Source organism: Delphinus delphis, chromosome 12, assembly GCF_949987515.2.
Source record: "Delphinus delphis chromosome 12, mDelDel1.2, whole genome shotgun sequence".
Classification (NCBI taxonomy): Eukaryota; Metazoa; Chordata; class Mammalia; order Artiodactyla; family Delphinidae; genus Delphinus; species Delphinus delphis.
The window spans coordinates 60964546-60986367 of NC_082694.2; the positions used below are offsets into that span (position 1 = coordinate 60964546).

The 21822-nt window shown below is 37.1% G+C and overlaps 1 protein-coding gene across 2 annotated transcripts in view; it reads left to right on the forward strand.

The window, feature by feature from the left end:
* HEATR5B (HEAT repeat containing 5B) overlaps positions 1-21822 on the forward strand; it is an 87150-nt gene that overhangs the window by 54326 nt on the left and 11002 nt on the right. For both annotated transcript variants that reach the window (XM_060026819.1, XM_060026820.1), the window contains 8 exons: positions 1025-1206; positions 3339-3407; positions 8439-8618; positions 14893-15130; positions 16243-16497; positions 18051-18178; positions 20776-20920; positions 21413-21679. In XM_060026819.1, the coding sequence (XP_059882802.1) occupies positions 1025-1206; positions 3339-3407; positions 8439-8618; positions 14893-15130; positions 16243-16497; positions 18051-18178; positions 20776-20920; positions 21413-21679 (1464 nt within the window). The remainder of the gene's footprint in view (positions 1-1024; positions 1207-3338; positions 3408-8438; positions 8619-14892; positions 15131-16242; positions 16498-18050; positions 18179-20775; positions 20921-21412; positions 21680-21822) is intronic.

Consider the following 21822-nt stretch of genomic DNA (forward strand, 5'->3'; position numbering starts at 1 on the left):
ATTTTGGGAACATAAAAAACTGCTACTCATTTCTTGAAGTGCCAGGGAAGACCTCACAGAAGGGATCATTTTGAAGCTGGGTTTTAGAGGCAGAGAGAGGGTTTTCCAGGTAGAAGAGGTTGGATGTATTCGTTTTCTATTGTTGCTATAATAAATGACTGCAAACTTAGTGGCTTAAAATAACAGAAGTTTATTAACTTATAGTTCTGTGGGCCAGAATGCAATAAACCTCTATCAGTCCCCTAATTGTCTCCCCATTTTGGAGTTTCTGCCCAGTGCCCCTTTCTTCTCCCCCACGTTAGGAGTTCATCACCTTGGATTTTGGAAAAAGATAGAGGTCTTGATTTGAGAGAGGGTGTAGGTAGAGACTATGTAGAGAAGCAATAGCAGTTTCATTCTGGGAACAATTGCCTTGCTTTTAAGCTTTGATAGGACTGATCTAGGGCAGCCTTTACTCTAAGGCTAAAAGGAAAAAGGCTTCCCTTTTCTACATCTTGTCCTTATAAAAATCTTTTCCAGAGTAGAGGTTGGTAAACTACAGCTTGCAGTCCAAATCCAGCCTGCAGTCTGTTTTTATAAATAGTTTTATTGGAGCACAGTGTAACCATTTGTGTACATATGGTCTTTGTACATACTACAACAGCAGAGTTGAGTAGTTATGTTAGAAATTATATGGCCAGCAAAGCCAAAAATATTTACTATCTGTTTCTTTACAAAAAAAATTTGCCAACCTCCGCTGACAAAAAAATTACAAACTCTTTTGGGGAAAATTAAGATAATCAGTTATTTTGCTTCAGATGTCAGTTTACAATGTCGTCAGTATTATTGTATAAAGGTTTACCAATATTCTTGAGAGATTATGGCATGGAAACTTTCTTGAAAGTGTATCATTGTTATTTTAAACATGGTGAAATATGTGGATCATAAATGCTTTTTTAAAGAAGTTTATTTCTTTCCGTATTTTTATGTGATTACACTTAATTTTGGAAATGTTTTCCTTTTTGCCTTCTATTTTTATTTTTAGATGATCTCTTGGTACTTCATCTCTCTGACCTGATTCGCATGGCATTCATGGCTGCAACCGATCATAGTAACCAGCTGCGGATGGCTGGGCTCCAAGCACTTGAAGACATTATCAAGAAGTTTGCATCTGTGCCTGAGCCAGAATTTCCAGGTCATGTGATTCTGGAGCAGTATCAAGCCAATGTGAGATATTTTATTTGTTTCAAAATTAAAACTGATCTTTTGAAAAGTGAAGATTAAAGAAGTGAAGATCCCCTGGAGAAATGTATTTGGACCTGTAACCTATTTATTCATGTAGAATGCATATCTTTACTCCCATTGCCTGTCACACAGTTTGAATCAATTCACAGCTGAAGAAACAATCGTATAAAACTTGTCACTATTTTTAAGTCGTGATGTAGTATTAGTGATAAAACTAGAATAGATGTTCCAGCCTGGCTTTCCAGTCTTATGTTTCGATATTTAGCCATGCCATTTAAAAGATAAAAGGAACATTTAAAGAGTGTTGTGGATTTACTGCTGTTATTTTATATGCCAAGACTTGATAAGCATTTTTTAAAATAAAAAGCAGTTGCCTTGGGACTTCACTGGTGGTCCAGTGGTAAAGAATCAGCCTTCCAATGCAGGGGACGCGGGTTCGATCCCTGACTGGGGAACTAAGATCCCACATGCTGCAGGGCAAGCAAGCCTACACACCACAGCTACTGAGCTCATGGCCTCAAGTAGAGAGCCCATGTGCCGCAAGCTGTGAGCCCACGTGCTCTGGAGCCTGTGCACCACAGAGAAGCCTGCACGCCACAACGAAAGATCCCGCATGCCGCAACTAAGATCCCATGTGTCATAACTAAGACCCAACACAGCCAAAAATTAATAAATAAATTAAAAAAAAAAAGCAATTGCCTCTTGTATGCTGAAGGATAAATTAACTTTTAATAATAGTGAAAAATATTACTGAAAGAATTGTATACTTTCAAAAGATTTTTTTATTATATTCTAAACAGAGATATACTTGTTTCCCCTGAAATTTATGCCTATATTTATGTTCTTCAAAAGCGGCACAATAGATGTAATCCTAGTAATGGATTATATGAAGGCGAAAAAAACTTATGTAAGAAAAGAACGAACTTTTTTTTTCACTGTGATTGTACCAAAATCTTGGCTCTAGACACATCATACTTCATCTAAAATCTGTGTTCAAACATACACAAAATTAAAAAGTGTGGATAATGTATAGTCCATTTTTTTCCATCATAAGTATAGGTAAAGAAGTTATACTTTCTAGGCCAAATGGCTGTAGAAAACCTGTATATAATTATTTACTCCCAAATACCCAACCTATCAGAATGAAGGTCTTTTTAAAAAAATCTTTCTATTTAGAAATAATTTCAAACCTACAGAAATAATTGCAAGAATAGTACAAAAAAACCTGTCTTATACCCTTCATCCTTCATTCATATTTGCCAATTGAGAATTTTGCCTCATTTCCTTTAACATTGATTTTTTTCTCTCTCTCTACACTCAACACATACACACACACACATTCTCTCACTCTCTCACTTTTTTTTTCATAAACCATTTAAAAGTAAATTATCTAAGTCAGGTATCTTTACCTGGTGTAATGGAAGAAATCTCAAATTAGGAGTTGACTATATTTAATTCCTAATTCAGCTCCTACATATTAAATGTAATATATCTAAGAATCTGTGACTGATACTGGCTTATTAAAACTAAAGCTCTAAGCAGGCTGGACCTGGTTAGTACTTGGATAAAAAAAACTAAAGCTCATATTTCTTCACTTATTACTATGATAACAGTACATTAATATTTCTTGAGCAACTTTCTTTTAAAGCGTCTCTTTTTGAGGTGAAATGATTTTTAAGGTCTTTTAGTGACTATGTGAATTTTTAGTACTACTCAGTTATTTAAAGAAATTGAGCCTTTAATCTCAGTTATATGAGATTCACCCATGAAGTAAATACTATTAGAAATATGTTCAGGAATATAGATAGAAAAAAAAAAAAGCAGTTTTCTGTTATCTCTGGGAACATGTGGCTTTGTCAGAAAATCCTATTTACTATTAAAAATAAATGAAAAACAAATAAGATTAATTGCCTGTTTGGTATAGGATCCTGCAGATTGGATAATGATAATCTCCTGGAAAGCAAAAGAAGAATGGTATAATTGAGTTTATTGTCACCAAAAAGAGAGAGAAAAAGGAAAGGAACAAAGATGTGTTTTGTGTGTTTTCATCTCCAAAGACACAAAAGGTTTACTACTTATCTTTAAAAATAAAATGCTTGTATTCATTTTTCTAGGTGGGAGCTGCTCTAAGACCAGCCTTTTCACAAGATACTCCATCAGACATAATAGCAAAAGCTTGCCAGGTAAGAAGAAAAATAGAATTTTCAATAGTTATCTTCTATAAATTTATAGATATCTTAGAATTTCACTTCCAAGAGAGAAAAATCAAATAGTATTATTTTTTTTTTTTTTGCGGTACGCAGGCCTCTCACTGTTGTGGCCTCTCCCATTGTGGAGCACAGGCTCCGGACACGCAGGCTCAGCGGCCATAGCTTACGGGCCCAGCCGCCCCACAGCATGTGGGATCTTCCCGGACCGGGGCACGAACCTGCGTCCCCTGCATTGGCAGGCGGACTCTCAACCACTGCGCCACCAGGGAAGCCCCAAATAGTATTTATTTTTATCTCAGAAATACAACAGTGACAGCTTCCTTTTTTATTCTGTGTGAAATGATGAAGTACTAACTATTAATCACATTTTTTTTTGCTGTAGCTGAGGACATGACTTTGGAATACATAGCTCTTACATTGTCCAGTAGTCAGTGGAGATGTAAAGTCATAAGAGGGACTAGAATAAAAGTAAAATCTCAAAATCTATAATCATTGAAGAATATATAGTAATAATAAATAGGTAATAAAAGGGTTTTTGACCACAGGTTGTGAAAATTCTACAAGTTTCTGTGTATTAAAATTATCCTAAAGACAATTTCACAATATGGAAGTTTTATTGCAAAATTGATTCCAGGGGATTATTCTCATATTCCAGGGGATTATTATCTCATATTATTTTTCTGAAGAGAGTTACAGAAGCACCTATGTTCCTACACCTTTAATAAGTTCATCTTTTTCATGCTCTGTCCTGAAAAAGGATTTGTGCATTAAGCTCTAATCTTTCAAAAAAAAATCCAATTCTTTGTCTGCTAACCTAAGGATAGAAGAGAAGCAACTCCATCCTTCTCAGTTTTCCAGAGTACAGGGCTGTATTCCATCTTTATTGCTTAGAATTCAGTCAAGCTACATGTGTCCTCTATGCAGAGAATGTTCTGCTGTTTGCAATAATAGGTTTGATTACTCTTTGGTCAATGAGTTGCCTCCTCCTTCTGTTAGAATTTATTTTTCTGAAGCCTGCTATCTTAATGGTGGCCTTCAGAGAAATGAACTCCTTCTACCAACAGCAGGCTAGAGAGAGAAGAGGAAGCCTTGTTTAAGACAGAAGTCTGTGAATCATGGTACAAACCTTGGAGTTAGAGTAGGTTAAGTCATTTAGATTGGGACACTGGCACACAGACATCAGAAATCACAGTCATGTATAATTAAATGTATTATGGTAGTGTTTCAGATCATAATATTTAAGCAGACAAAACATCCTATAAAGCTCCTGATCATCAGAAAGGCAAAAGCTATTAGAATTTCATCTTGTGAAAGAGTAGTATGAAAATTTCCTATTACTGAATTTGCCTTAAACGTCCTATTTCTTGGACTTCCCTGACAGTCCAGTGGTTAAGATTTTGCCTTCCAATGCAGTGCAGGTTCAATCCCTGGTCAGGAAGCTAAGATCCCACATGCCTTGCAGCCAAAAAGCCAAACATAAAACAGAAGCAATATTGTAACAAATTCAATAAAGACTTTAAAAATGTTCCACATCAAAAAAATCTTAAGAAAAAGAACACTTCTTATTTCTTATGTGACCCTACCTGCTTTCTGAAGTTTCTTCTTTTCTAGTGGCAGGCTTAAATTTTTGACCTCCTGTCCTGTTTCTGGGAGGAAACCTGGTTTTGAAATAGCTGGAGCATTGGGTTGCAAGTTTCTTTCTTTAAGGTTACCGAAGGAGTTGGCTTTGGGCAGATCTTGAAACATGGCATCCCAGATTGTTTACTAGAGTAAACATCATGTTGAACCTGAAAATCAAGTAATTCTTAGATATTATAGGAAAACCCTCAAATGTTTTCAATTGAGGACAGTTGGGGACAGTAATCAGTAGGTTAATAAATCATTTAAAGCAGCATTGGAATCATAAACATAATACATACTTTAGATATTTTATTTCAGTCTAAAATTTGTAAGTGTACATTCATTCACCACTCTTTTGATATAAGGCCAGAGTCTTTTCTCTAAGTATGATTTTGCTGATTCAGTTTTGCTTTGTCTTTCTTCATAAACCAAACCTATAATGCAGTATCTGCAGTTTCTGGTTTCATGTTCTTTAAAGTGGAGAAGGTACTTAGGTTTTTGCAAAGCAAACTTAGCACCAAATTCTCGATTTTGACAGTTTCCCCCAACTTACAGTTATATTTCTACCAAAATTCACAGAAATAGTATCAAATATCTCCAAAATGTTATTTTCCTTAAGAATACCAACTCTTTATTTTCACACTCATATTTAATCTTTATTTTCACTTTAAATTTCATTATATTTTCAGCACTGTTGTGGCTGGTATTTTTTTTTGCCATCGGTATTGGTAACAAACAGTTTTTAAATGTCCTTATTGAATTTTATTTAATTTAGTTTTGAATTCTTTGAGAATAAGATTATTATAAGAGAATGAAGTAGTTTACATATATATTTATTCTCAACTTTTTAAACGTTTCAAATATAGGAACACAATCCATTAACCATGATTCAGTATCCAAATGCTCTGAAAACCAAAAGATTTTTCATAATTTATTTGATAACGAAGCCTGAACTGACTATACTCACCTGGCCCTGACATGAAGCTGAGTGAGACGATAGTAATGATTGATTTCTTTTTTAAAAAAATAAATTTATTTATTTATTTATTTATTTTTGGCTGGGTTGGGCTTTTGTTACTGCGTGTGGGCTTTCTCTAGTTGCGGTGAGCAGGGGCTGCTCTTCGTTGCGGTGCATGGGCTTCTTATTGCGGTGACTTCTGTTTGTTGCGGAGCACAGGCTCTAGGCGCGCGGGCTTCAGTAGTTGTGGCACACAGGCTCAGTAGTTGTGACTCACGGGCTTAGTTGCTTTGCGGCATGTGGGATCTTCCTGGACCAGGGCTCAAACCCATGTCCCCTGCATTGGCAGGCAGATTCCTAACCACTGCACCACCAGGGAAGCCCAGCCCCTTCCATCTTGGCATTCTTCCTTTGGTTCCAGTATCACCACACTTGCCTGGTTGTCCTATTGCTTTTCTGGTGTTTTCAGTTTCTTATTCTACTTGTCCCTGAAGTATATTTTCCCTGTGTTCTGTCCTTAAGGCTTTTCTTTTTAATACCTCAGTCCTTGAAGAAAGTTACCTAGGACCATCTGTTTAGTGATCATCTTTGTGTGGAGAATTCCTAGATCGACTTAGTTACCTCTGTCTTTGCTCCTGAAATCCAGACCCAGGTTTCCATCTGCCCACTGAATATCTTTCCACGTGTCTCTTGCTGGTACTTTGAGCTCAGCATGTCACAAAGTTCACAGTCAAAATCATGTTCTCTAACTTCTCATCTCCACCAAACTTCTCTTTGTTCTTATGTTATCACTCTTAAACAGTGGTGTCACCTTCCTTACATTCATCCGGGTTAGAAACTTTGACAGTCAAAATTTGGTAGTCTTTGATTATCTCCTCATACTGTTTGCATGTCCCTGCCTTCACCCCCTAAAAATATGTAATTGGTTTCCGAATCCTGTGATTTCTACTTCCAAGTCTTTCTCAGATGCCTCTTTCTTTTCATTTGATTCTCAGTTTGATCCGTATCATCTCTGTTCCGTGGTATTATAATAGTCATGTGACTGAACACAGTACTCACTGTCTAAACACATGCTTTCCTATACTTAGTATTGGAGCAGTTTTCCTAAAGCACAATTCTAATAATATTCCCCTGCTCAGAAGCCTTAGAAACTCATGACTGCCTACAGAACAAGTCTGAATTCAGTTCACGTGGAATTTAAATTGTACTGTAATCTGATCCCAGTTAACTTTCCTAATCTTGTCTCTTCCTCCGTGAAACTCCCCTGTATCTATACACATAAAACTTCCTGATATCTAAACATTCCCATTTCTCCTGCTAGAATTAATCTCTTTTTTTCTCTTTTTTTTTTTTTTTTTTTTTTTTTGCGGTACGCGGGCCTCTCACTGTTGTGGCCTCTCCCGTTGCGGAGCATAGGCTCCGGACGCACAGGCTCAGCGGCCATGGCTCACGGCCCAGCCGCTCCGCGGCATGTGGGATCCTCCCAGACCGGGGCATGAACCCGTGTCCCCTGCATCTGCAGGCAGACTCTCAACCACTGCGCCACCAGGGAAGCCCCTTTCTCTCTTTTTAAGTGCAGTGTGACAGTTATAAAACATTCTCATGTGTTCATTTAATCTGAGTTTACTTACTTGAGGACAGGGACTAGATTTTTTCCCTTTACTTTTTTTTTTTTTTAACTCCTCTATAGCACTCAGAATAACCTTTTGCCTATAGTAAACAGAGATGTTGTTGAATTGAAGAATTATTTATAACCAAACCGATTTGGGTGGAAATTCTTTTCTGTTAAAATTTTTGGGAAATTAGATACTGGAAACATGTTAAGTATATATTGTTTTGTTTTCTACATAGGAGTACAATAAGTTCCATACTTGCTGTTGATTTTTTATTAAAAAAATAATATTAAAGCATAGCATTGAGGTTTTTTTGTTTTGTTTTGTTCATTGGTTTTATTTGTGTTTCTTCCCCCTAGGAAACAGTCATATTTACTCCATTCTTTTATATGTTTAATGTTAACTTTTTTTAAAATTAACTAACTTATTTTATTTTTTTGGCTGCATTGGGTCTTCGTTGCTGTGCACAGGCTTTCTCTAGTTGCGGCGAGCGGGGTCTACTCTTTGTTGTGCGGTGTGTGGGCCTCTCGTTGTGGAGGCTTCTCTTTGTTGTGGACCACGGGCTCTAGGTGCATGGGCTTCAGTAGTTATGGCACACGGGCTCAGTAGTTGTAGCTCTCAGGCTCTAGAGTGCAGGGTCAGTAGTTGTGGTACATGGGCTTAGTTGCTCCATGGCGTGTGGGTTCTTCCCAGACCAGGGCTCGAACCCATGTCCCCTGAATTGGCAGGCGGATTCTTAACCACTGTGCCACCAGGGAAGTCCCTAATGTTAACTTCTTACTATAAAAATTAAAGTTTTTTTCCTTTGGCTAGGTATGTAGTACATGGATTGGAAGTGGAGTTGTCAGTGATCTCAATGATCTCCGTCGAGTACACAATCTGCTTGTTTCTTCACTGGACAAAGTTCAGGCCGGAAAAGGATCTTCCAGCCAACTCTACCGCGAGAGTGCCACGACCATGGAAAAACTGGCTGTTCTCAAAGCATGGGCAGAGGTAACCATGACCTGTTGTTTTTAACCATTTCTCCATCCATGAGAAAATGTTCCCCTACTCCTGTAGGTAAAAAAATTTTTGTTTGATTTTTGTTTAAAACTGACCTGTGGTATAGAGTGCTTTTTAAAAAATCTGCTGTTTGCTCTTTCTCACTGAAATGCATATACATTTATGTCTTAAAAGAACTCTTACTGAACCTTTGAAAATTATATTTTTAATCAGTGTTTTAAAAACATCTGTGTTGAAGAAGGGCTCTTCTTACTTACTATGGAAAAACTAGGCTGGGAAAACCTACAAATATAAAAAAAAATAGAAAAAATTTATGCCAAGAATCTTATTTGATTAAATTTTAGGAGACATGCCACCACCCACTGATACTGAGGCTGTAGGGTTTTTTGGTTGTTGTTTGTATGTTTTGTTGTTTTATAGCTGTTTTTACCTCTTTTATTCCCATAGCCACTTTTTAAAAATAATGATACTATTTTAAATTCACTTTTCTAAATCTCTTCTGCCAGTTTTCAAATACTTATCTGTCTGCACTCAGGTACTTCAAGTAGCTCTTTATTCCTTCCTCTGCCAACCCAGTATCTCACTTACCTATTTCCATGGTATCAGCAGCCTGTGACCACCCAGCAGACAATTGCTGGCTCAAGGCATACAACATCCAGATGATATAGTTTAGATAAAGGACCTCTGGGTTTTTGTGGATTATTTCTGTCACAGAAGGGGGAGAAAAAAGGAAAATGTAGAACAGTAAGATATTGTATAAATTAGTTTTTCTCTCTGATTTTTAGATCAAGTTGTTTTCAGAGTATCCCTGAGTGTTCCTTTATTTTCACTCTGCTGCCATCTTTTGGCGTAGAGAAGTAAAATAATATTTGCATTGATAAAATGTTTGTTTTTATTGATAAAATTTTTTTCAAATTAATGCAAATCCATAGTTTTAGGTGGAAAGTAGTATTAGAAAGATACTATAATGTGATTGTTTTCTTACTTTGAAATTCAATGTTAATTTTCACATATCTAATTTTTAACTAAAACTTACTATTACTTTTCTTGTCTGTAGAAATTATATTCTAAATGATTGAATGATTTTTATTTTTAAAAAGATAGCTTCTAAAATTGTTCTTAATTCTCCAGCCCCATTCATTAATTTCCCAAACATAGAGACAGGTATGTAGTTGGATGATCATAAGACCATTTGCCAGTTAGTTGGTTCTCTGCTGACTTGCATTAACGTGCTTGATTCACCTACTAAGAAGTCTGACATAGTTCAGTATAAAAAGCATTAAATGTTGAATCAGAGGCCCTAGAACAAGTTCTGTCTCTATAATTCACCATCTTTGTGATTTTGTTCAAGTGATTTGATCTTTCAGATACTCAGTTTTTTCATTATAACATGGAAATGCAGTAATGTCTTCTTCTAAGGTGAGGTATGTAAAAGGACCAGGCATTGTTATCTGGCACTGAATGGAAGAAAAGTAATTGCTTTTAACAAATTAGATCAAAACCTCACATAACTAAATTATTAATGCACATTTTTTTTGAGACGCTTTTCTTATTTGGGGGTAACTTCGTTCTATAATTAAATAATTTGCACTTCGAGCCTCAGCCTGTAATATTGTCTAGTGAATCTTTTCCTTGCTTAGCTTCCTTTCCTTCGTCCTTTTCCTCAAAGGCCCAATATATTCTAGATTTCTCTACTCAAGATCTATCTTTGCTTCTACTTTTTACTCAAAAAATTGAGGATATTAGTTTTCCAGTTCCTCAGATTGTTACCTTCAAGTCTTTAGATGAGTGTGAGTTGAAAACTCCTTTTACCCATGTGACCTTGGGTGAGTTATTTAACTGCTTCTCTAAACCTTGTTTCTCAGCCCTAAAGGGTGGATAATAATTATGCACATTTCACAGAATTACATTTTGAAGTAAATGAGGTAATAATAACTTTGTTCAATAACTACCTTATTTATGTGCACAGTGAATGTTACCTGTTGTTATTAATATAATAATTATTATTACTTTAAAGTTTTCCTCTAACCTAGGATTACCTTTTCTCATTCTCTTACCTCCCACTCTCTGATTCATTCAACGGTGTTACTAAACATCGGCTCTGTGCCAGGCTAGAAGTTGAGAATACAGTGGTGCACAAGCCAGATGTTCTACCTTTACTGAGAAAAACAAACTAGTGAACGAGTATATGCAACAAAAATAATGACTGTTACAGGAGAAGTCCAGACTGTGGTGAACACACAGCAGAGGCACCTAAAATAGTCTTGAGGGCTCAGAGGAGGCTGCTTGGAGAAAGCGACACTTAAGCTGAGACCTGGAGGATGAGAGTAGATGTAGTAAGCATAAGTCTCTGGAGGGGACTGTTCCAAGCTAAGTGCTGTCAGTTACCCCCGCCTCTGTATCTCACTTACCCCGCCTCTGTATCTCACTTACCCCGCCTCTGTATCTCACTTACCCCCCCCGCCCCGCCTCTGTATCTCACTTACCCCGCCTCTGTATCTCACTTACTCCGCCTCTGTATCTCACTTACCCCACCTCTGTATCTCAGTCACCCCCCCCCCCGCCTCTGTATCTCACTTACCTCGCCTCTGTATCTCACTTACCCGCCTCTGTATCTCACTTACCCGCCTCTGTATCTCACTTACCCCGCCTATATGTCTCACTTACCCCTGCCTCTGTATCTCAGTCACCCCCGCCTCTGTATCTCACTTACCTCGCCTCTGTATCTCACTTACCCGCCTCTGTATCTCACTTACCACCTCTGTATCTCAGTTACCCCCGCCTCTGTATCTCACTTACCCCCACGCTTCTGTATCTCACTTACCCCGCCTCTGTATCTCACTTACCCCATTTCTGTATCTCACTTACCCCCATTTCTGTATCTCACCATCACCCTCTGCTTGCTCGTCCTCTTCTACTCACTCTCCTCTTCACACCTCTATTCATTGAACGAGTTTTAGTATCTTCACATCCTCAGCTAGTCACCCACTTCTCAGTCCCCTGCAATCTGGGTTTACTCTCAGCACTACATTGAAATTATTTCGTTAAAGTTACAAATAATATAATTCTCCAAATCACTGCACACTTTTCAATCTCTGTCTTACTTAGCCTCTCTATAGCATTTGATATTGTCTTCTCTGAAACTTTGTTTTCCTTGACTTCGTGACACTACTCCCTTGGTTTTCTTCTTTTCTTTTATTGTTCATTCTCAGCCTCACTTGCTGGCTTCTCTTTGCCTGCCTGCTCTTTAAATACTGGCATTTTTCTTGTCCCTTTTCTCACTCTTCATACTCTGTGGGTAGTGTCATCTACACCCATACCCAGTAGCTTTTACTTGTATATGAAAGTTTCTAATTCTACTTTTCTAGCCATACTTCTCTCCTACATTCCAGGCCCATATTTTTAGCTGTTTATTAGACATGTAGTACTGCATTGTTTACTGTTGAAAAAAAATCCATGTATAAGTGGACCTGCACAGTTCAAACCCACGTTGGTTCAAGGGTCAACTGTATTATCAAAGCACTTTCTAAAATCGTACACATTAGTTGACCAATTTATCCTAAGGAATATCAAGGATATACACAAAGATTCTGCTGTGAGGATGTTTGCTGCAATGTTGTTTATCATTCTAAAACAATAAAAAAAGGCAATATATGAATAATTGTATTTCTTGATCCAAAGATGATGGTATTAAGTGAATAGAAAATTGAGTATAATATTATATACAAACATAGTTTTTAAAAGACTGAGTATGTATATACAACATGGCTAGAATATTAACAGTATTACATCTGAGTAGTAGGATTGTGTCTGGTTTTATTTTCTTCATTTTACTTATGCTTCTGATTCTTCTGTATTTTGTGTGTAATATCTCATAAGAAAAATAAACCCAATTTTTAAAAAACGAGTCTAAAAAATATATTATCATATGCAAGTAGCAATGTAAAATATAGAACCCTTTTAGAAAGCATTTGGCAGTATCTCTTCAGAGCCATGGAAGTATTTATAATCACTGATCCAGTAATTCCATTTCTCGAACTTTATCCTAGGGAAAAATATCCAAAATATGAAAAAGAAATTTACAAAAATGTTTAGTTGTAACCTTACTTATAATGTGGAGAACTGAACACCTTTGTCTTTGAAAACTATGTTTCATCTTTCTAAGATTCCCAAGGCTAAAAAGAATCAGAAAAAAATATAAAAGTTCAACTACAGGAAAATTGTTAGATGTATAATGTCTTCCATTGCAGCCATTAAGAATAACAGTTATGAAGACTAGTATTCATATGGAAACCCTTATGATATATGAATAGACAAAATTAAATACAAAATTCTCTGTACAACAAAATTATAACTTAGAAAGTTGGAATGTGAAAACCTGGAAATTAGAATTATGAGTAATTTTAAAAACTCATTTTTCAAACTATTTATGGTATAATTTTTTAAATTAAAATTTGAGGAAAAATACATACAACTGACCTTTAAATACTGCAGTGACTCCTTCGCTTCCCCATTACCAACAGTCTTCAGCTACTTCTGCCTTATAGTCTATGCTCAGTCTAATACCAAACACTTGCAGTTTCCTCAGCATGCCTTGCTAGTTTCTGTCTCTTATGCTCTTGCTGTTTATATTCCCTCTGCCTGGAATTCCCCCTTCCATCTTTGCCTGTGAACAGGTGAACTTTTGTCTTTGAATCCAGTCTCACCTTTTCATAGTCCATTAAGATTCTTCCATCCTTGGTGCTTCCTGTGATTCATTCATTCATTACTCAAACCACTGAGTGTTCGTTAGGTGCCAGGCAGTGTACATAGTCACTGCGTGTAGTGAGGTGGGCAGATAGGTCATTTAAAACAAATTTCAAAAAACATCCCTTTCGCTCAGCAATTTTCTCACTCTCCTTTCATCGTATCAGTCTGTGAGTCCATGGAAGGTGAAAACCATGTATTATTTGTCTTTGTTGCCTCAGGCCCTAGCACAACAGCAAATGAAAGGCAAGAGTAAGTACCTAAGAAGGGTTTGATGAGCGAATGGCTGAGTATACTTACAGTGCTTATTGAGATATTTTCTTAAAATCAGCATAATAATCTAGGGGAAGAAAGCGAGCTTAAAACCAGTGGAAAATATGAATGTGATACATTTATAACCTGATACTCAAAGTCCCTACTCCAAAAGTTAGGTGGTTTCTGCTTCTAAATTGTCAGGTGTTAAGTATGACTAACCAACTGTAACTAAGTGTTAATAGACCATCACAGCATTAAGGAATGCTTCTTCTCAAAAATGAAGATTCACTGTTTCCTGTAATCGTCTAATCCAGTCAATTACCATGCCATAACTGTCTGTTCATTGTAGGGATAGAGATAAGACCCTGCCATCAAGAAGCTGCAGTGTCCCTGTTCACATGCATAGACTTCCTCTTACAAACAATGAAGATGACACTGTGTAGGGGGAAACAGTTTTCTCAAGATTTTTATCTAGTGCAATTTTCTTTCTTACTCATGCTCCCCCCACCCTTTTTTTAGCTTTATCATTGATGTGTAATTCAGCTACGTGCCAGTTGCCAAAGCCAAAATGTACGTACAGAAACAAAAGAAAACAAACAAAAATAACTTCAGCAAAGAAGAATCTTTAAGATTATATTTTAGGAAGTTGTTATTATACATCTTTTTGGTTTATAAAGTGGAAAGAAAAGATACAGATAATATATATGGCCAGTAAATTATATTATTCTTGGCTCAGCCATCTGTTGCAAGGACTAGATTGCTAAATATCACTTAAGGACTATATAAGAAGGGGTTTTGAAGGATATTTATGGAAATTCTTTCTGTGCCCTCCCCCCCCAGCTTTTTTCTTTGACTGCTGGCTGATTGTGTCTAATAAATCTATGAAAGCAAACGTAACAAACAGGAAGTTATGACAAAAAGAAAAAAAAAGAAAGAAAACCACATATAAAGGGGGGCTTTGTAAAGTAGAACAAGAGAAGCCAGAAAAAATTCAGAGAACCCTACTCAAGGAATATGCTGTGAGAGCAATAGTCAGAAGTCAGCTCTATGAAAAAAAAAAAGAAAAGAAAAAGGAAAAAAAAAAAAAACGATTTCCTCCAAAGCAGGTGGAATTATTCTTTTGAGGTTATCCGGAAATCCCGAAGTTGTATACTTTCTAGTATCTGTACTCACTTTCGATGATTCAGCTGTATAATAACAACTTAGAATATGTCATTTCTTAATATTATGCCTTGTTATTTTCTCCTCCTGACTATCTTACTAGGTATATGTGGTTGCTATGAATATTAAAAAAGAAGCAGAGTCAAAACCAAAAAGAGCAATTAAAAATACTGATGATGATGATGATGATTACAGTACCATAGATGAACTACCACCAGACAGTTTAATAACACTCGTACAACCTGAACTGCCAACACTCAGTCGCCTGTGGTTGGCAGCCTTAAAAGACTATGCGCTTTTAACTTTACCAGCTGAATTTGCTAGTCAGCTACCCCCAGATGGTAAGTACTGCACTTAGAGTTTTGCTTTTAATAGAGTTCAAAGTAGTAATTAAACAAAATGGAATTGGTGGAGACTAGCAACAATCGTAATAATAACATTTACAATTTCTGTGGACTTAAAACTTGACATTCTCTCATTTAGAGCATGTTTTGCATACTGAATTTGTGAATTCATATATGGTATTAAACTTGTTAGCCCAAGCAAAAATGTTCTCACTGTTACAGTAATAACTGTACGAGTTAGGTTACTCTAAATAACTGGGCATAACAAGTCATTATGCATAACCATGATGAAGTAGATTGCTGTGTTGGTCAGTGTGTGTATGCAGGGACAGATGTGGCAGTCATCAGTTTGATAGAGAAAGCAGGAGGAGGGGAAGAATTTGCAGAAGAGTGAAAAAGAAAGAAGAGACAGAGTTCCCTGGCTATTGAGAGAAAGGGAAGGTGATGAGGGTTTTAAGAGTTGCTGGCAACAGTGAAGAGGAAGCCTGAGGAAGAGGACCACGGGTAGGGAAAGCTAGAGGGCATTCAGAGGCATCAGCATGTGCAGCGAAAAGGCTGGAAACCCTAACATCAGCGAGGAAGTGACAGGCACTCCAGGTCAGCAGCTGCAGGAAAGACGTTAGTTTTGATAACTCTGTACAAGAATCTCTTTGCCAAATTGCTCTTTTATATGTGCTATGATCTGAATATTTGTGTCACCTCAAAATTCATATGTTGAAACCTAATCCCTATTGTGATGGAATTAGGAGGTGAGGCCTTTGGGAGGTGCTTAGGTCATGAGGGTGGAGCCCCTAGAAGTGGAAGTAGTCCCCTTGTAAAAGAGAACCAACAGAGCTCCCTGGCCCCTTCCACCTTGTGAGGGCACAGCAAAAAGGCACTGGCTATGAATCAGGAAGAGGGCCCTCACCAGACCATGCTGGCACCCTGATCTCTCGGACCTCCAGCCTCCAGAACTATGAGAAATAAATTTCTGTTGTTTATAATCCACCCAGTCTGTGGTATTTTTTTATACCAGCCCAAATGGACTAAGACTGTATGTAACGGTTATTTTTTAAGGTAGTTGTTGATAAATGAGTATAATAGAAGTAATGTTTTTGATTGCTTTATAGGTGGAGCATTTTATACTCCTGAGACTATTGATACAGCTAGACTTCACTATCGGAATTCCTGGGCCCCAATTCTCCATGCAGTGGCACTTTGGTTAAATAGCACAGGATTTACATGTTCAGAGTCAGCAGAAGCGGCAGCAATAGCAGGTTTACAAAAACGTTCTACACCCATCAATTTAAACCAAGCATCAGGAGCAACGCCTAGTGCTAAATCTTTGCCAGAAATTAACAAAGACAGAATGCATCTGATTTTAGGTAGGTGAGCCATGTTAATGTATTTCAAGATGTATCACTTCTGAAAATGTGTATCTGTAGGGGAGAAAAAACTTCTTTCTACCCTCTTAAGATCTGTGACTGGCTTAAGAATAAAACTGACATAAGACACATTAACAGGAGGAAAGCATACAAATTTATTTAATATTTTTACATGTACACAGGAGTCTTTAGAAGGAAAATGAAGACCTGAAGAAGCCGTTAGGTCCAGAAGATTGTATAGTTTTACACAAGCAAGAATAAATTGTAGGGGCTTCCCTGGTGGCACAGTGGTTGAGAATCTGCCTGCCAATGCAGGGGACACGGGTGCGAGCCCTGGTCTGGGAAGATCCCACATGCCGCGGAGCAACTAGGCCCGTGAGCCACAACTACTGAGCCTGCGCGTCTGGAGCCTGTGCTCCGCAACAAGAGAGGCCGCGATAGTGAGAGGCCCGCACACCGCGATGAAGAGTGGCCCCCGCTTGCCGCAACTAGAGAAAGCCCTCGCACAGAAAGAAGACCCAACACAGCCAAAAACAAATAAATTAATTAAAAAAAATAAATTGTGAGGGTATGACAAGACAGAGGGGTTTGGGCTAGGGGTGGTAAGTTGTGGAACAGTAACTAGAAAATATACGGGGGAAACTAATGGAAGATCAGGCTTATTTTAGTAGTTTTGTTTGGACAGGTCTATTTCAACATCGACTCCCAGTCTCTGGTGGTAAGAATGTTTTCTCCCTAGTACAGAGAGGGCACCTTTCTCATGAGAAATTTTATGACCTGCTTTCAGGTAGAAAAGGGGACAGAGAGCCCTGCCTGCATCTGCTATTTCTCAAATGCCTTCAGCCAAGAAGGTATATTTTGGTGTGGCATGTTTTGAACTCCTTCATATCTTTCATTTTAATGCTATGGAAAAAATTGTGATAGTATAGTTCAGAGAAGGGATAGTAAAAAGAGGATTTTTAGCACAGTTTCTAAAGTAACTGAATTTTTTATTTAAAATTTAATTATTAAAAACTACTCTTTAAAAATTGTCATGTTCACTCACAGAGCAATTTGAATAATTTTCAAGGGAAAAAAGTAAACTTTTTTTTTCAACAACTTTTCTTTTTACTTGGCACTTAACAAATTGCCTCAGAAGGAAATAATAAAATGTAAAGTTAAAGCAAATTTGAATAATTCTTATTTATAATTGCTTTATAGATGCTCTTTTAACACTTAAGAATTTGTCACTCATTTAATGAGAATTAATTTTATAATTTTCATAAATTTATTCTTAATGTATTATTTTTAAATATCTTTAACTTCTTAATCAAGATGACCTTGGAACTCCCCCATCCCCTTCCAATGTGATTATTAGCCTCCTTGCAGAGGTACAACCTGTGTTAAGTTTGGCTGCTGATTTTGACAATCATTTTGAACTGACTTTAAGGCATTAATATATGTTAAAAGTAATCTGTAAAAAAAATAAGTAGGTGAAAGTGGGACAAAAATGGTGTCAAAGCAACAAAGTGTTTTATATTAACAAACCTGTGTGTTTATTTTGTACATTGCAGGCGTGAGTATACAGTTCCTTTGTTCCCCAAGACCTGAGGAGCCTGTTGAACATGTTACAGCTTGTCTACAGGCCTTACACACCTTGCTAGATTCTCCTTATGCCCGAATCCATATTGCAGAAGATCAGGTACAGTATATTTCTATAATAGATAATTTATGCTTTGTATACATCATATTTATCTTAAGATAATTTTCTCACATATGAAATAAATATTATATAATAAGCATTCAGGATTTTGGCTTTAAGACCCTATATTGAAAGTTGGATGACCAGGCACAGCTAGACTGGAGATCATCACTACCTTCTTTGATCAGTTCATCAGCAGTCAAGTAAAACTAAAAATTTAAAAGATGTCTTCAGGGACTTCCCTGGTGGCGCAGTGGTTAAGAATCCACCTGTCAATGCAGGGGACATGGGTTTGAGCCCTGGTCCAGAAAGATCCCACATGCCGCGGAGCAGCTAAACCCGTGCACCACAACTACTGAGCCTACACTCTAGAGCCCATGAGCCACAACTACTGAGCCCATGCACCACAACTACTGAAGCCTGCATGCCTAGAGCCCATGCTCCATGACAAGAGAAGCCACTGCAACGAGAAGCCTGCGCACCGCAACAAAACGTAGCCCCTGCTCACAGTAACTAGAGAAAGCCCGCATGCAGCAATGAAAACCCAGTGCAGACAAAAAAATAAATTAAATTAAATAAATAAAGGATGGCTTCAGTCCCAGTTAATGATTCTACTAATAAAGGGCTGAAGTGATTCATAAGGCTATTAAATAAATTGTCACTTTTAAATGATTAAGTTTTATCTCTCATTTAATGAAATTTTTATGTGCTGACTCAAGTACTTATTTAAAAAGTTTAATGAATTGCTTTTTCTAATTTATGTATGGAATATTTAGAGGATTTTATTCATATTACAGAGCCAAGTTACCACTGGATTTGTTATTCTTTTTAATTAGGAATTTTATTTTCGTAATAATAACCATTTCTTTGAACACCATACTACCAAATGGTATCACTTGGGATAATTTTCCATAAAACACAGACAGATAAAAAGCAAAGTTCTCATTATTGTATTATATCAAAATTAGTTTTGCACACGGTGCTGCTTGGAAAAAAACCCCAAATGAAACAAAACAAAGCATGTGCTGTGTGATTACAAGCTTCACTCACTGATGAACTCTTCTTGTACCCCAGCCTTGTAGCCTGAAGCTGTGCCTCAGCTAAACTACAGATTACTGCAAGAAACTTGAGGGTTGTTTTCAAATGGTCAAACCAATAAAATTTAACATTATGTTAAAACCAAAATAACTGATTGTAAATGTAGTAGATAGAATGACATGGTTAAATGTGTATTCCAGAAATACAGCAGACATAAATTTGATCACCCCATCAATCTTGTAGTGGTTGATTTTTAAGACATGAAAAGGGAGGAGGGAGGTCAATTAAGAGGCCATTTTCATAATTCCAGAGAGATAATGAGTCCACTGACCTCGGAAAACTGAAAAAAGGAAGAAGGAAAGAGGGCCAAGACTGGAACCTTAGGGATAAATAGCAAATAAGGATTGAGATGAGGGAAATAAATCAGCAGTGGAGACTACTAGAGAGGAAGGAGGAGAACCAAAAGAATCCAGAATCCAAGTCTGAGTTAATGACCACTAAATCCACAGCACAGGGGATAGGACTAAATAAAGACCAGATGCCAGTTTAAAACAAAAACAAAAACAGAGTTATCAAAGATGAGAGAGTTTCAAGGACAGACAACAGTCTCAAAAGGGACAGAATCCAGTAAATAAGGACAGAAAAAGAGTCCCATGGAGGTTACTGGTGACCTCAGGCATAGCGTTTTCTCAGGTGGATCAAGCCAGATTATAGAAGATGGAGGAGTAAATGAGAGAGTGAAGGAAGTGGCAGCATTCGGTCTGGGAAAGGAAGAAACAAGACAGAGACAGAAGAGAACATGGGGGCAGATGGAAGGATCTGAGAGGTTTTTTGAGGTGTGGGGGGAAATTAGGTAGGAAGGACTTGAGCAGATTCTTATCCTGGGGAAGAGGAGCTTAGCTAGAGAGCGAGGCTGACAACATACGGGGTATGATTGATGTCCCTGAAGAATCCTTGGGAAGTTAAACAGGATGGGGTAGCAGGCATATGAGGAAAGATTTATCAGTCTTGGGCAGGGGCTGGACACTTGATCTTAAGGAAAGAGGTAAAGGTGGCTTCGGTTGCAGTTAAATTTTTTTCTCCCTCTGAAATTTGAGGTGGGTTCATTGGATGGGTTTGATGTAGAAGATTGTAAGAGACTTTCTAAAGTGACTAGTAAGCGGTAGAAGTTTGTAATAGTTCTGAGATGAATCTGAGAGGGACTTACCAGAATGCCTAGAATTTCTGGTAGACTACTCTTGGGTACTTAGGTTGGAAATCATAAATTGTAGTGGCACTGGATGCTAGCAATATTGTTTAGTCCTAAAGAGAAAAGAAATAGGAGAATGACCATTTTTAAATGGAAAAATTATTTAAGTACATAATAAAGTAATTTTTGACTGAAAATATGTTCAGATAAAATATGACCTTATTTCAAGATTGTTATAATATTTACTGCATAGTCCAATATATTAATTTTAGCTACCAAATTTATTTTTACATGTATATTTTCTTAGATTTAATAATATAAATGTATCCTTTGAAATTAAAATTAATTTCTCTGTATTAATTTATAATAGCTGATTGGTGTTGAGTTGCTGAGTGTTTTACACCGCCTCCTACTGACCTGGAATCCACCATCCGTCCAGCTGCTGGTGACTGGAGTTGTACAACAGATAGTAAGAGCTGCTCAGGATTATTTGCAAGAAAAAAGAAACACACTAAGTAAGCACTAGAAATTACACTAACATTGAAGTAGATTTCTTTGTACTCTAATTTTTAAAATATTAATACCAGGAAGTTGTTAATTAAAAAATTTAACCATACATTTAGAAGCTTTGCAATTGATTTTGCTTTTCATTAGCATGTTGTAAATGGAATTGCTCATATTCAGCTATCTTTCACCTTCAAAAGGGGCAACTTCACATGTTTCAGCCTAACATATGTGTTACTCCTATTATGAAATACATTCCTAATAAAAACTACCTAATAAAATTTTTCGAAGTAAAAAATGAATTGTCCGTTACTTTTAAGGAGAGGTAAATAAACAGAATTCTAGTCAGGCAGGAATTATTCTGAGAAAGACATATGGCATCAGTTAAACATTTAGTTGTAAATTCTTTTGAAAGAATTTATTAAGTATACTTACTGTGTTGTTTCATCTACTATTTTTTATTTTGTTTGCTGAGAATTTCACCAAATTTTCTTTTACCCAAGATGAAGATGATATGGAAAAAGAGTCCTGTCCTGTATTAGGAGAAGGAGGTGACAGTGGTGGTCTTATTCCTGGAAAATCTCTTGTGTTTGCAACTATGGAGCTGTTGATGTTCATTTTAGTGCGGCACATGCCGCATCTCAGTACCAAGATGTCGGACTCTCCAAGTCACGTAGCCACTAAAACTCGACTGTCAGAAGAAAGTGCTCGTTTGGTGGCAGCCACAGTTACCATACTCTCTGACTTACCGTCCCTTTGTTCACCTGCTGGTACGGTATTAATCACTATTTGGAAATGTCTTATACTGTATTAGAGATGAGGTTGCCTTTGATTTTAAGTGCTATTATGATTTATTTTCCTCTTAAATCTTAAAGGAGAAGTAGGGTTTTTTTTAAGGGTTTGTTTACCTTTA